This window comes from Babylonia areolata, chromosome 10 (assembly GCF_041734735.1).
Source record: "Babylonia areolata isolate BAREFJ2019XMU chromosome 10, ASM4173473v1, whole genome shotgun sequence".
In the NCBI taxonomy this organism is placed as follows: domain Eukaryota; kingdom Metazoa; phylum Mollusca; class Gastropoda; order Neogastropoda; family Buccinidae; genus Babylonia; species Babylonia areolata.
Genome location: NC_134885.1, coordinates 23,734,849 through 23,750,318, shown reverse-complemented (window position 1 = coordinate 23,750,318; position 15,470 = coordinate 23,734,849). Strand labels below are relative to the sequence as shown.

Genomic DNA, 15,470 nt, shown 5'->3' with positions numbered 1-15,470 from the left:
GGAGAGAGAGTGAGGGAGAGAAGGGGATGGAGGGAGAGGGATGGAGGGAGAGGGATGGAGGGAGAGAGGTGGGGAGAAAGATGGGGAGAGAGTGAGATGGGGAGAGAAGGAGAGTTGTGAGAGGGAAGATGAGAGAGAGATAGAGAGAGAGATGGAGGTGGGGGGGAGGGAGAGTGAGGGAGAGAAGGGGATGGAGGGAGAGAGGTGGGGAGAAAGATGGGGAGAGAGTGAGATGGGGAGAGAAGGAGAGTGTGAGAGGGAAGATAGAGAGATTGAGAGAGAAGGGGGTAAGGGGGGGGAAGAGAGGCGGAATGAGAGAAAAAGAGAAGGGTGTGAGAGAGAGAGAGAGAGAGGGGGAGGGCGAGGAAGAGAGATGGAGAGAGGGACAGAGAGAGAGGGGGGGGGGGGAGAGGGAAGAGAAAGTGGGGGAGATGGAGAGAAAGATGGGGAGAGACAGACACAGAGAGAGAAAGAGACAGAGAGGAAGTGAGGGAGGGTGGAGACAGAGACAGGAACAGAGAGGGGGAGAGAGAAAGGTGGTGAGGGAGACAGAGGATGAGAGAGGGGGGAGAGAGAGGGAGGAGAGAGAGAGAGAGAGAGACAGAGGAATAGAGAGAGGGAAGAGAGAGGAGATAGAGAGGGAGGGAGAGAGAGACAGAGAAACAGAGAGAGGGAAGAGAGGGGAGATAGAGAGGGGGGGAGACAGGCAGAGACAGAGGAATAGAGAGGGAAGGGAGAGGACACAGAGAGGGAGGGAGGGAGAGAGAGAGACAGAGGAATAGAGAGAGGGAAGGGAGGGGACACAGAGAGGGAGGGAGGGAGAGAGGAACAGAGGGAAGAGAGTGGAGATAGAGAGGGAGGGATAGAGAGTGACAGCGGAATAGGGAGAGGGAAGAGGGGGGGGGGGGGGGGGCAGAGCGAGAGAGACAGAGACAGAGAGACAGAGAGACAGAGACAGACATAAGGAGACTGAGAGACGAGCAGTGGGAGTGAGGGAAAAAGGGAAGGAACTGGGAAGGAGGAGGGATGAAGGCCAAACGCCGCACTCTCTCCTAACCAGTCTCTCGCGCGCTGCACTCCACACCACAGGCACTGGAAAGATGACATGCTGGATCCCGCCCCGTCCCCCGCAACTCTCCCCCCCCTCCACCCCCCCCCCCCCCCCCCCACCAACACACACACACCAGCCCCCTCCCTTCCCCCACATCCCTACTCCCCCGGCCCCACCCCCGCCCACACACTCACCCATCCTTTTTTGTGCTTCTCATTTCATTCATTCATTTATTTGTTTGTTTGCTTATTTATTGCATTTGTTATCTATCTAATCTATTTTTTGCCGAGGAAAATAGAATGCGTTAAATAAAATCAATGGAAAAACACGAAAGTGAAAGAAAAGAAGAAAAACAAAACCAGAAAAAACATTAGGGATTAGGTCAATTACATTATATTACAACAACAACAACAAGCGGTGATTGTCTGAAATACGATCAAGTTTGAAAAGCTACCACTGTAGACCACATCAGTGATTGGCAATATCCACATTTCTTCCCCTGTGTTTGTTGCGTTTGTAAGACGGAGAAAGTTGTAAGTTGGTTGATAGCATTGTAATATATACTCTACAATCCTTCCCTTCCACTCTTTGACTGGCCTTCTTGGCGTCGTTCGAGAGAGGAAGAAATGTAGAGTGTATATTACAATGTTTTTTTATGTGGAGTGATGGCCTGGAGGTAACGAGTCCGCCTAGGAAGCGAGAGAATCTGAGCGCGCTCGTTCGAATCACAGCTCAGCCGCCGATATTTTCTCCCCCTCCACTAGACCTTGAGTGGAGGTCTGGACGCTTGTCATTGGGATGAGACGATAAACCGAGGTCCCGTGTGCAGCATGCACTCAGCGCACGTAAAACAACCCACGGCAACAAAAGGGTTGTTCCTGGCAAAATTCTGTAGAAAAATCCACTTCGATAGGAAAAACAAATAAAACTGCACGCAGGAAAAAATACAAAAAAAAATGGTTGGCGCTAGAGTGTAGCGACGCGCTCTCTCTGGGGAGAGCAGCCCGAATTTCACACAGAGAAATCTGTTGTGACCAAAAGAAAAATACAATGCAATGCAATGCAATGCAATGCAATACAATGTTATTAACCAACTGACAACTTTTTCCGTCTTCGAAACGAAACTGAATGGAAAAAAAAGCACAGGGGAAAAACTGTGGCTATGCCTCAATGATTTTTTACAACCACCCTGCCACACTCTAGAAGACAGCGAACCAGACCCCCACCCAACCAACCAACCCACCCAGCTCGAACACCCAGACAACACAAACACAGACTGTAACACCAACCATGGAAATGAGTTCATATATCGGGTGTCCCCCAAAAAGTGAACCGCTTTTTGACAAGTATTTTCTCAGTGATAGAAAAACCGAATTCATTGAAAATTTTCACACAGGAACCTTAGGGTTTCATCAACAAGTCTGCAAAATATCTTAAAGTTCGGACGCAAATTATTATTTTTAGACTGACGCTGATTGACAGATACCAACACCTGGCATGAACATGATGGTTACATTGCACAGCTCTGATATTGGATTTTTTGACATGCTGTTTTGAATTTAACAATACTGGCATAATTTGCGTCTGAACTTTTAGATATTTTGTAGACTTGTTGATGATACCCCAAGGTTACTATGTGAATTTTTTCATTGAATTCGGTTTCTCTACCACTGAGAAAATACTTGTCAAAAAGCGGTTCACTTTTGGGGGGACACCCGATATATCTATTCAACCACATTTGAATTTAAAAGTCAGGCACATGATTTGACTAACGACGAGAGAGGGTCTTGAATATAAACCAACAATAACCACAATCCCAGCCCGCAATGATCGATATACTTAGATAATGAGAGAATGGATGAATGGATATTCAAATACAAACAAACACATTGCACAAAGACACAATCATCCAGCAAACCCTTCACACTCACAATTGAACATGTTACTGTTGGGATGAAGGCCATGTACATACTACTCTACTACTAGTGATGTGGAGTGATGGCCTAAAGGTAACGCGTCCGCCTAGGAAGCGAGAGAATCTGAGCGCGCTCGTTCGAATCACGGCTCAGCTGCCGATATTTTCTCCCCCTCTACTAGACCTTGAGTGGTGGTCTGGACGCTAGTCATTCGGATGAGACGATCAACCGAGGTCCCGAGTGCAGCATGCACTTAGCGCACGTAAAAGAACCCACGGCAACAAAAGGGTTGTTCCTGGCAAAATTCTGTAGAAAAAATCCACTTCGATCGGAAAAACAAATAAAAACTGCACGCAGGAAAAAAACTGATACACCCAAAAATGGGTGGCGCCGTTGTGTAGCGACGCGCTCTCCCTGGGGAGAACAGTCCGATTTTCACACAGAGAAATCTGTTGTGATAAAAAGAAATACAAATACAAATACAAAACACTACTACTACTCCTACTACTGTTATATTGTATCATATGGGGCAAAATCCAAAAGAAGTTGTACACATAAAATAGTGCATTACACCAAACACCAAACAAGAACACAGGAGGCACATGACTCAAAAAACAAAATCGATGTACACCAACACAGTACTAGAAACTGCAGATATGAATAAACGCATTAAAAAGAACAAAACATCCCCTGCACACACACACACACACACACACACACACACACACACACACACACACACACACACACTACTCATTCTGTCTTGAGGGGAACAAATTGTGGATATTGCCAACTCATCTCTTAAGGGCTGATTTTTTTTTTTTTTTAACGTAAGAGTAATTCACATGGTGACCACACTTTATAACAGCTGGGCTTAAAACATTCGCCACATCCGTATTTCTTCCTCTCCACTCCTCAGTGTGACTGACGGGGGGAACGTCCACGCCTTGTTGTGAACACTGATCATTCCGTCTCAAAAAGGAAAAAAAAAATTGTATCAGTTTCAGTATCAGTAGCTCAAGGAGGCGTCACTGCGTTCGGTCAAATCCATATACGCTACACCACATCTGTCAAGCAGATGCCTGGCCAGCAGCGTAACCCAACGCGCTTAGTCAGGCCTTGAGAAAAAAATAAATAAAATAACAAAACTTGAAAAAAAGAAAAAAAAGAAAAATACATAAAAAAAATACTACTACTACTACTATTTATAATGCGCAAAATCTTGAAGAAGTCAACTCTGTCTAAGCGCGCGCGCGCGCACACACACACACACACACACACACACACACACACACACACACACACACACAAAGACAACAATGATGATAAATAAGCAAATAAATGAATAAATGTAAAACATGCAGACACATGTTCGCACACACATGCATAACTGATATGCAACAAACATGCAGTTTCACAGACATGAAAGCACAATCAAATACACATAAACGTACATGAGCATCTAAAACATTACATTTTGAAATTATTCTGTGCAAAGAAAGGCTTTTGTGTTTTATACTCAGTGTGAAGACTTTTCACAATGCACATTGTAGATATATACTGCCGAACAAACTTAACCGTTACCACCTCTCCTTCCTGTCAACTGAACAAGACACAGAAACAATACTCATCACAACCAACTGACGAGGGCAAACCACAAGGGACACGTTCAACTGTTTCAACAGTGAAACTCACCTGCCGACCGGGTACTTCAACTCTGAATGCTGGAAATAAAATAACAACAGACGATACAACGTCCACGGAACCTCTGCCCTCTTAGCTGGAGCACACCGAACACAGATGACACAGAATCATGGCCACCCAAAGGAAAAAAAAAGCCAACAAATAAACCTCACATGAGGGTGCCATCTAGGCAAAAAGCCCTTCCCCTCACGAAATTCACGTGCGCAGAGCCTGCCAAACTGTCACTGACAGGACAGAGCGACTTGGCCCGCTGCACAGCAGTGACGCCAAGGCAGAAGGAAAACTCCACGACTGCACGTGAGAAACGTAAAAAGCAGGAGCTTACACACACCGACTGCACTGTTCAGTTAAATGAGGAAGGGCATGCACAACTCAGAAATTGCATCCGAGATTGTCACGAGTTGTAGCACATCTATCCAACCAAAATATACATCCATATCACTGTAATCAAATAACATGTAGAAATTATTTTATTCATCTCTTTTAATTGATATTGTGTTGCACATGTGTGGCTGTGATGATGTATGTATGATTTACTCTTTTAAAGGTTTCTGCTGTGTTGTTGTTATCTACTGTGATTATTCATTGTACGCCTGGGTTGCCATCTAAACATTTTGTGTCTTTTGTGTGTACATGTTGAATGACTGTGATTTCTGTGTATTGTTTATGTGTTTTACATCACATATGGATTTCTCTTGTTGAGATAATAAAGTATTCTGTATTCTGTAATCATTACAACAAGAACAACAACTAACCTAATTCAGTTCCATTCAATTGCTCAAAGAGGTGTCGCTGCATTCAGACAAGACAAATTCATATTCGCTACACCACATCCGCTAGGCAGATGCCTAACCAGCAGCTTAACTCACTCAGTACGGCCAGTCCTCTCTTCTCCTCTACACAGACCCCTCGGACGTCCAGTGGGTGTCTGAATGACCCAACATTTAGCTTCCATCGTAAGAATTGTGGTATTCTTTGTCAACATTCACCTCTTCAGTATAAGAGCCTTCCTCTTGCAATATTTTGATGATGGTAATTGAGGTGAAACACTGTTAACGTCGCCTCTTTCGCCGTTCGTATGGAGAGAGTTAACCCAACGCTCATAGTCTAACCCAGCAACTAACTTAGCAAAGTCCAAAAGAACTTCCTGATTTCCACTGACTATGGCGAACTATGTTCTTATTGGCTAAGGTAAAACACATGAACCTGCTACAAATGGAGCTGCAACTAATGGGCCTTTCGGGTTTCACGTCAAGGTTGAGGTTGTTCAAGCATTTTCCATTTCGTAGCTGTAGCTGTGACATGGAAATGCCCGCGACCTCCTTTAGTTTCTGTTTGCATGGTTTCATTGTTTGGTTAACTCTCTCCATACGAACGGCGAAAGAGATGACGTTAACAGCGTTTCAGCCCAATTACCATCATCAAAATATTGGAAGCGGAAGGCTCTTATACTGAAGACATGAGTGTTGACAAAGAATACCACAATTCTGACGACGGAAGCTAAAGGTTGGGTCATTCAGACACCCACTGAACATCCGAGGGGTCTGTGTGGAGGAGAAGAGAGGACTGGCCGTACTGAGTGAGTTAAAACTTGATAATTGCAACTGAACCATATTAATCATTGAAACGTATTCATTCCGAACCCGCAAAATTATCGTTCAGTGTTCATCAATTAAAACTTTGAGAACTTTGGTTTGCACACCTGTTCATTAGTGATGTGATCAGTGCATCTGATATTTGAATTCTTTCCAAATCCGCCGCGAAGGTCCATGTCTCACATACATACAGGGAGAAGGAATAAAGGAATAAAGTGTTTTTGGGTTGGTTTTTTTCAAACTTTCTGGTAACTTGCTCTGAGCTCTCAGAGAGAAAGGGTACTATACTAATATGCAACAACATCATCACCATCATCATCATCATGAGTTGTAGTAGTAGTAGTAGTAGTAACAGTGGCAGCAGTAGTGTCATTGTTATTGTTGTTGTTGTTGTTGTTTTTATTACTACTATTATCAGCAACAATGTTGTCATTACTAATGTACATCATTATTACCACTAATGTATAACAACAACATCATCATCATCATCAGTAGTAGTAGTAGCAGTAGCAGCAGCAACAGCAGGAGTAGTAGTAGTAGTAGTAGTAGTAGTAGTATCATTGCTATTGTCGTTGTTGTCATTACTGCTACTACTACATTGTCAGCAACGCCTTGCCTGGGCGAGTCATACAACACCAACACCAAAACAAAACAAACAAAAAAAACACGGGCGTGTTGGTGTTGTATGACTCGCCCAGGCAAGGCGTTGCTGTCAATGTAGTAGTAGCAGTAATGACAACAACGACAATAGCAATGATACTACTACTACTACTACTACTACTCCTGCTGTCGCTGCTGCTCCTGCTCTGCGCGCGCAGATGAGACTGTGTGTGTGTGTGTGTGTGTGTGTGTGTGTGTGTGTGTGTGTGTGTGTGCGTCCGTGCGTGTGTGTGTGTTGTGTGTGTGTGTTGTGTGTGTGTGTGCGTGTGTGTGTGTGTGTGGGTGTGTGTTGTGTGTGTGTGTGTGTGGTGTGTGTGTGTTGTGTGTGTTGTGTGTGTGTTTGTGTGTGTGTGTGTGTGTGTGTGCGCGCGCTCGTTGTGTGTGTATATTGTGATGTGTGTTTTTGTTTTGTTTGTGTGTGTGTGTGTGTGTGTGCGCGCGTGCCCGTGTACGAGCGTGCGTGTGTGTGTGTGTGTGTGTGTGTACCCGCGTACGATCGAGCGTGCGCGGGCGTGTGTGTGTGTGTGTTAGAGAGAGAATGAGAGAGACACAGACAAAGAGAGAGAGAGAGAGAGAGTGATCAGGCGAAGCGGGACTGGAGGGTTAGAGGAGACGGGAGAAAGAGTCCAGCAGCTCTCAACAACAACAACAAAAACCATCATGAAGCAGGTGACTCGGTCCTGCACCCCCCCCCCTGCCCCCCACCCCCACCTCCCACCCCTTCAACCCTCTGTTTCTCTCTCTCTCTCCCCCCTGCCCCCCCCCTCCCCCGCGCCCCCGCCCCCACCTCCCACCCCTTCAACCCTCCGTTGTCTCTCTCTCTCCCCCCCTGCCCCCCCCCCCAGCCCTCCCCCGCGCACACGCCCCCCACCTCCCACCCCTTCAACCCTCTGTTTCTCTCTCTCTCCCCCCATGCCCCCCCCCCCGCCCTCCCCCGCGCACCCGCCCCCACCTCCCACCCTTCAACCCTCTGTTTCTCTCTCTCTCCCCCCATGCCCCCTCCCGGCAAACTCCTAAAAGAAAAAGCCTGTCAGATAGTTATACATAACAAGTGATAATAATAATAATTATTATTATTATTATTATTAATATGATAATGATAATAATAATGATGATGCTGATATGATGCTAATGCTGATAATGATGAGAAGAAGAAGAATGCTGATAACAACAACAACAGTAATAATAATAATAATAATAATAATAACGATGATGATGATGATGACGGTACCACCACCACCATTTTGACGTCACTACTACTACTACTACTACTACTACTGATGATGATGATGATGAGAAGAAGAAGAAGGAGAACAAACAAACAAACAACAGCAAAATCGTGGGAGCATAATCAAACTTTGTAATGATCTGTGAATCTAATGCTTACACACTCTTTTATAAATCACCTTTATTTTTTCATCAGCAAATGTGTTCACAAACTCTATCAAATATATAGAGATGTAGATGAAGCGTTCCAGTGTCTTGTAATCTTGTCTATCCTATCATTCATTCATTCATTATGCCCATCGCTCCTGGTGGAGCATAGGCCATCGACGACCCCTCGCCATCACACTCTGTTCTGGGCTGTTCTGGTCATTCCAGTCCAGTTGGTCCCTTGCTGCTTCAGCTCTGCCTCGGTATCTCGCCTCCAGCTGTTGCGAGGCCGGCCTCTCTTCCTCTTTCCCTGCGGGTTCCAGGTCAGGGCTTGGCGTGTGATGCTGGACGCTGGCTTCCTGAGAGTGTGTCCGATCCAGCCCCACTTCCTCCGCAGTATCTGCTTGGCCACTGGTTCCTGTCCCGCTCGCTCCCTCAGATCTTCGTTTCGGATCTTCTCCTGCCATCGGATCTTGTAGATGCGCCTCAGACAGGTGTTGAAGAATGTCTGAATCTTCTGCTGCTTCGTCTGTGTTGTCCGCCATGTCTCGCACCCGTAGAGCAGAACTGACTTCACAATGGAGTTGAAGATGCGGAGTTTGTTTTTCATACTGGTATATCCTATCGCACAGGGGGAAAAAAACAACAGAAGCGTCTAGCTTTTTGGAGAAAAAAAACTGTTCGTGAAATAAGAGAAACTAAAACATGATCAATTAATCAAATCAAGTATCTGTCCCACCTCTGTCCCCACCCCTATCCCCATCCATCACTTACACTCCACGCACTGTACAACAGCAAAAAATCAGACACTTGGGGGATTTGCTTGTTATGACTTGTTGATGTGCATTTGCCTGTTTACTCGTGCGGGCTTTTTGTGTGTCAAATCAAATCAAATCAAAAACACTTTATTAATCCACATGGAAATGAAGTTGTGCAATCACAGGCTCGTTGTAAACACGTCCATAAAAATTGTGTCTGTGTGTGTGTGTGTGTGTTAACATTTTGACGTCACTCTTTTTGTTTTTATTGCAGTGTGTGTGTAAACGTTGCTCGTGTGTATCATATTTCTCCAATGCCCTCAAGTCGGAGGTACATAAAATAAACTTCTCGCCTTTCTTTAAAGGCCTTGTCTTGCCTTGTCCTGTCTTGTCTTGTCTTGTCTTGCCCACACCACAAAACACTACCCCCCACCCCACCCCCACCCCACCCCACACACACACACACACACACCCTATCCCCACCCGGGCCCTTCCCGTACAAACAGCGAGCGCCTGTGGCGAGTGACAAGGTGAAGTATTGGAGGGGGAGGAGTTTTTGTTGGGGAAGGGATTGGTGTGTTGGGGATGGGGGGGGGGGGGGGGCGACAGGTGAGTTGTCGTGAAGGAGGGTGGGAGGAGAGGGGGAGGAGGGAGGGTGGACGTGGGAGGGGAGAGAGAGAGATTGGCGGGATCCATACCAAGAAGGCACACACACACACACACACACACACACACACACGTTGTCGCTTTGCTGTTGGAGCAGCAGCAGCAGTAGTAGTAGTATAGAGGTGGTGCCGGGAAGAACAGGTCCAGCAGAGTGTTTTTTGTGCAAGCTGTTTCACGGATAACATCACTGAGTGGTTTGTGAGTGTGTGCAAAAAGCAAGGAGCTGCCGACGTTGTTTAGCGCTGCCATCATCGTCATCAGTCGTCGTCATCGTTGTCGTTGTCGTCGTCAGTTATCTATCAGCTGTGATCACGTGTGGTGGTGGTGGTGGTGGTGGTGGCGGTGTGTGTGTGTTGCTGTGATCATGTTGTGGTGTCGTGCCGCGAGCTGTCTTCTGGCGGTATGGCTTGGTGAGTTGTGTTGTTGTTGTTGTTGCTGTTGTCATCGCGCGCGCGCGCGTGCGTGCGTGCGTGTGTGTGTGTGTGTGTGTGTCTGTCTGTTTGTATGTCTGTCTGTCTGCCTGTGTGTGTGTGGAGGGGTGGGGGCTGTCTGTCTGTCTGTCTGTGAGTGTGTATGTGTGAGTGAGTGTGTATATGTGTGTGTGTGTTTGTGAGTGTGTATGTGTGTGTGTGTGTGTGTGTGTGCGTGCATGTGTGTGTGTATTTGTGTTTGTCTGTGTGTGTGCGTGTGTGTGTGTGTGTGTGTGTGTATGTGCGTCCGTGTGTGTGTGTGTGTGTGTGTGCATGTGTGTATATGTGTGTGTGTTTGTTTGTGTGTGTATGTATGTGCGTATTTGTGTGTGTTTGTTTTTTTATTTTGTGTGTGTATCTGTCTGTCTGTATTTCTGTCTGTCTTTCTTTCTCTGTGTGTGTGTGTGTGTGTGTGTGTGTGTGTGTGTGTGTGTGTGTGCGTGATTATGTGGGTGTGGGTGTGCGTTATTTTATTTGTGTGTGTGTGTGTGTACCGGTGTGCGTGGGTGTGTGTGCGCGCGCGCGCGCGCGTGTGTGAGAGAGAGAGAGAGAGAGAGAGAGAACACTGAACACTGAAATGTTTAATGTTTAATGTCATGAGCGGTAAAGCTCTTGTGACCTAGTACACCTGTACAACTCAGAACACAAAGGGTACAAAACAGTTCAAAGGGAACAGAAGTTTGGAAAAAAAACCCAAAAAAACCAGAACTGAAGAAATATAAACCAATAAGGGATAAGCGACACTTTGGTACTCTGTCATGAACTTAAAATGTCCATGTGGCACAGAGAGAGAGAGACAGAGACAGACACACACACACACAGAGAGAGAGACAGTGTGTGTGTGTGTGTGTGTGTGTGTGTGTGTGTGTGTGTGTGTGTTGTGGCGCAGACTCGGGACTCAGACTCGTTCAGTTGTCACAAGAACCCGTAGTGTATATAATTATACTGTGATAACAAAACACATGATAAAAACAAATATTTTTTCCCCGATCTAATACACTCCTATGGTTTATTCTTGCGCTAGTCATTCATAAATCATTGTCTGTTATTTGAGTGTGTCAAGTATCATTACAAAATCAGGTCACTTTTACGTTGCGTGTATACAGAATTGTAACTGTTTACGAACTATGGGGTTGGAGAATATTTATGTTTTCTCTGCACCTTTAAAACATGTTCCCACGTTAATAGGGCGCTGGAGAGTTCCGTGTTTATGCGTACATGACTTATAGAGGCGCGTCACATGATCTGTGCTCTCGAAGCTGATTGGCTCTCCTAAGCTGCGAGCAACGAAGGCGATCGAGAGAGGTAGACGTGCGAAAAAAAGAAAAAAGAAAAAAAAAAGCAGGCTTCTTTCTTCGACTTTTTGCTTCATATCTTCTTGTTGTTGTTTTTTAATTGTGCATACGATGGCGCGTTATTGTACAGAATTCTGTTGTAGCAATGGAGGCTATCAACTGAAGAAATGGAGGAAAGCACAGCTTGTGTCGATCGTTTTTGGTATTGCTCGCGATTTCGGGTAAAAGTTAGATGCGCATGCTCACGATCCATGATGACCGTGGAACTCTTCGGTGGTCTATCATTTGTATAGAGGTGTATGATGAGTGGTTCTTCCTGTGGGCTGTATGATTATTGGTTCCTCCAGTGGGTATCCTGCAATGTGATTCATTCACAGCTTCGTATTTCGTGAAGGACTGTGACTCTCAAACTTGGAGGCAAGTCTTCGCTGGCTCTTAGTGGTGTGGATACTTGATTGATTGATGTGAATACTTATATAGCGCCTATCCTCGGTCAGAGACCAAGCTCTAAGCGTTTTACATACACAGGGACATTTGCACCACAGGCTGCCTACCTGGGTAGAGCCGACTGACGGCTGCCACTGGGCGCTCATCATTCGTTTCCTGTGTCATTCAATCAGATTTCAGACGCACACACATACACACTCAGACAGACATGTCGCGGAAGTGCTGCTGCCTTTGGTGATTGTTACTCTGTGGGAACCATCCCAGTGCTGGCTGTTCTAAAACCATCTTGGTCGAGAGAGTTGGGATGTAACTTGGGCAAGACACTCTCCACTAAAATCAAATTCTCGCCCAGATCGTCGGGACACTAGTTGCTTTCACTGGTGTTCTGGTGGTCATAGTCAGACACGAATGAATATATATCATACACACACGCAATTTAACCCTTGTATAAAAACAACAACATGAAGCTCATCCGCGATAGCAACAACTGGCACACACACACACACAGACACACAGACACAGACACAGACACACACACACACACAGACACACACACACACACACTACGTTGGTGGGGGTTAGGGGGTAAGGGGGGTGTTGTGTGGGCGGCTATGCTACTACCTGTTTAAAACGCTAGATGTAGGACCTAGTTGTCGGCATGCATAATGCACGACCCCAAGTCCCCCCCCCCCCCCAACTCCCCTCTCACCACCCCTCCGACCCCACCTAAAAAAAATTTTAAAAAAATTTCAAATCCAGTGTCCGCGACACCCACGCCCACCCCATCTCCCCACGCCCCTCTTCGCCCCCCCCCCCCCCCCCCCCCCCCCCCCCCCACCGCACCTCCCCCTCTCCCCCCCCCCCCCCCCCCCTCCTCCCCAAAAGATTCAGTGTCTGGTACATGATTTGACGGCTGATAACGGGAAATTCTTTACGTTTTTTTGGTGTTTTTTTTTATTTAATTTTTTTTTTTAATTCCATTCAAGTCAAGCAACTTCATACTTTGCTGAATAGGGTGAAATTCTTTGCTTGTTCTATTAAAGCCAGCACGTGCTTGTGGAAAATAAGGCCGGAAATTCTTTTCCTTTAGCACGTACCTGAGGAATGAGTATGATTTGGGAGTGAGGGAGTGAGGGGGGAGGGGGTGGGGGGGAGGGGGATACGGGGTAGAGGGGATACGAGGGAAGGGGGGGGGAGGAGGGATACGGGGTAGAGGGGATACGAGGGAAGGGGGGGGAAGGGATACGGGATAGAGGGGATACGAGGGAAGGGTGGGGGAAGGGATACGGGGTAGAGGGGATACGAGGGAAGGGGGGGGGGAGGGATACGGGGTAGAGGGGATACGAGGGAAGGGAGGGGGGAGGGATACGGGGTAGAGGGGATACGAGGGAAGGGTGGGGGGAGGGATACGGGGTAGAGGGGATACGAGGGAAGGGAGGGGGGGAGGGATACGGGGTAGAGGGGATACGAGGGAAGGGAGGGGGGGAGGGATACGGGGTAGAGGGGATACGAGGGAAGGGAGGGGGGGAGGGATACGGGGTAGAGGGGATACGAGGGAAGGGGGGGGGAGGGATACGGGAGGGGGAGGGGATACGAGGGAAGGGGGGGGAGGGATACGGGAGGGGGAGGGGATACGAGGGAAGGGGGGGGGAGGGATACGGGGTAGAGGGGATACGAGGGAAGGGGGGGGGAGGGATACGGGTAGAGGGGATACGAGGGAAGGGGGCGGGAGGGATACGGGAGGGGGAGGAGTGAGTTGAAGGGGGGGGGGGGGGAGTCGGTGTGGGGAGGTGGGTTGGGGGGGGGGGGAGGAAGTGGTGTGGTTGAGAAAGTTTCTCTTTTTTTGTTGTTGATTTTCTAATGTCGCGGAAGAGTGTTTAAGGTTGGTTTGTGGGCTAAGCATGCTGTGTGCCAGCCCACAGGTTCTACGAATTGGAGCAGTTAATGCATTAGCCCCCCCCCTCCCCCAGGCCCCCCTCACCCCCGCCTACTCCACCTCCCCCCCCCCCCCCCCCCCCCCCCACATTCCCCCCTCCCGAGGGTCAGTGTGTTAGTTAAACAGGCCTGTCAGAAATAAATAGGACAGGTGGATCCGGTTTTCAGGGCAGTGAACGTTTTGTGTGTCAGGTTGTACATGTTATTATACAAGGCTTTGTTTTTTGTTGTTGTTTTTGTTGTTGTTGTTGTTGTTGTTTTCTAGTTTCTGCTGGTTGTTTTGGTGGTGGGTTGGCCTCATTCCAGTTGTAGATTTACCAGTGCTTGTTTTATTACTTTATTTTATATACATTTATTAATTTTGCTGTGGAAAAAAAAAGATATTACGTTGTTGCTTTTGTGTGTGTGTGTGTGTGTGTGTGTGTGTGTTTGTGTGTGTGTGTGTGTGTGTGCGTGTGTTTGTGCGTGTGTGTGTGTGTGTGTGTGTCCGTGAGTGAGTGTGTTTGTGTGTATGTGGTGTAAAAAAAAAAAATAGTGTGTGCGACAGGAATGGAGCAAAATAAAGACAGACAGACAGACAGACGACAAACAGAGATAGATACAGAGGAAGCAGCTAGACAAAGAACCCAAGACAAACATAACACTACTAGATAGACAGCTAGATAGCTAGACAGACAAGAGAGATAGATCATAGAGACTCTGAGGAAAGGAGAGAGAGAGAGAGGCAGGAAGGCAGAGTTCAACCAAAACCCAACAAACTGTACGAACAAAGAAAGTAGCACACAGGCGTCACAAAACAAATACCTGTTCCAGCTGTTTGATATCAGAATTTGTTATTGTTTGGGTGTTTTTTTCCCTCATGGTCTTTTTTTTTTTTTTTATAGATATATTCATTCTCGGAAAATTCTTCACACAAAGACGAATGAACTAGCGCCCGCACGCATGCGCAAACATACACGCACGCACGCACGCACGCGCGCGCGCACACGCACACACAATGCACACACACAACACACACACACACACACACACACACACACACACACACACTGCACATGCGCGCACACGCGCGCACACAGACACTGCACACGCACACACACACACACTACTACTACTACTAATGCTGCTGCTGCTGCTGCTACTACTACTACAACAACTACAACTATACCCCCTCCGTCTTATATCACTTGGAGCGGAAGACGTTGACCTGAAGACTACTACTACTACTATTGCTGCTGCTGCTGCTGCTACCACTACTACTGCTGCTGCTGCTACTACTACTACTACTACTACTACTACTACTACTACTACTACTACTGCTGCTGCTGCTGCTGCTACCACTACTACTACTACTACCACTACTACTACCACTACTACTGCTGCTGCTGCTGCTGCTACTACTCTATATTGTTGTTGTGTGTTATCACTATTCTGTGCTGCTTTCCTGGTGGGGTTGGCCTCATGCTGCTGTAGTTATACCTGCTTTGTTATTACTTTATTTTACTACATTTATTATGTTGCTGTGATAAAAAATATTCTGTGCTGCTCTTCTTTCATATTTGTGTGTTGTGGTGTGTGTTTCAGTGTTTGTGTGTTTTT

At 46.9% G+C, this 15,470-nt stretch overlaps 1 protein-coding gene across 2 annotated transcripts in view; it reads left to right on the top strand.

Moving 5' to 3' along the window:
- The first annotated feature begins 9,813 nt into the window (after positions 1-9,813).
- LOC143286510 (uncharacterized) overlaps positions 9,814-15,470 on the top strand; it is a 96,217-nt gene continuing 90,560 nt past the window's right edge. Inside the window, exon 1 of one of the 2 annotated variants that reach the window (XM_076594091.1) lies at positions 9,814-10,134. In XM_076594091.1, coding sequence (XP_076450206.1) covers positions 10,089-10,134 — 46 coding nt within the window. In that variant the 5' untranslated portion in view covers positions 9,814-10,088. The remainder of the gene's footprint in view (positions 10,135-15,470) is intronic. The other variant, XM_076594092.1, reaches the window with a different exon arrangement.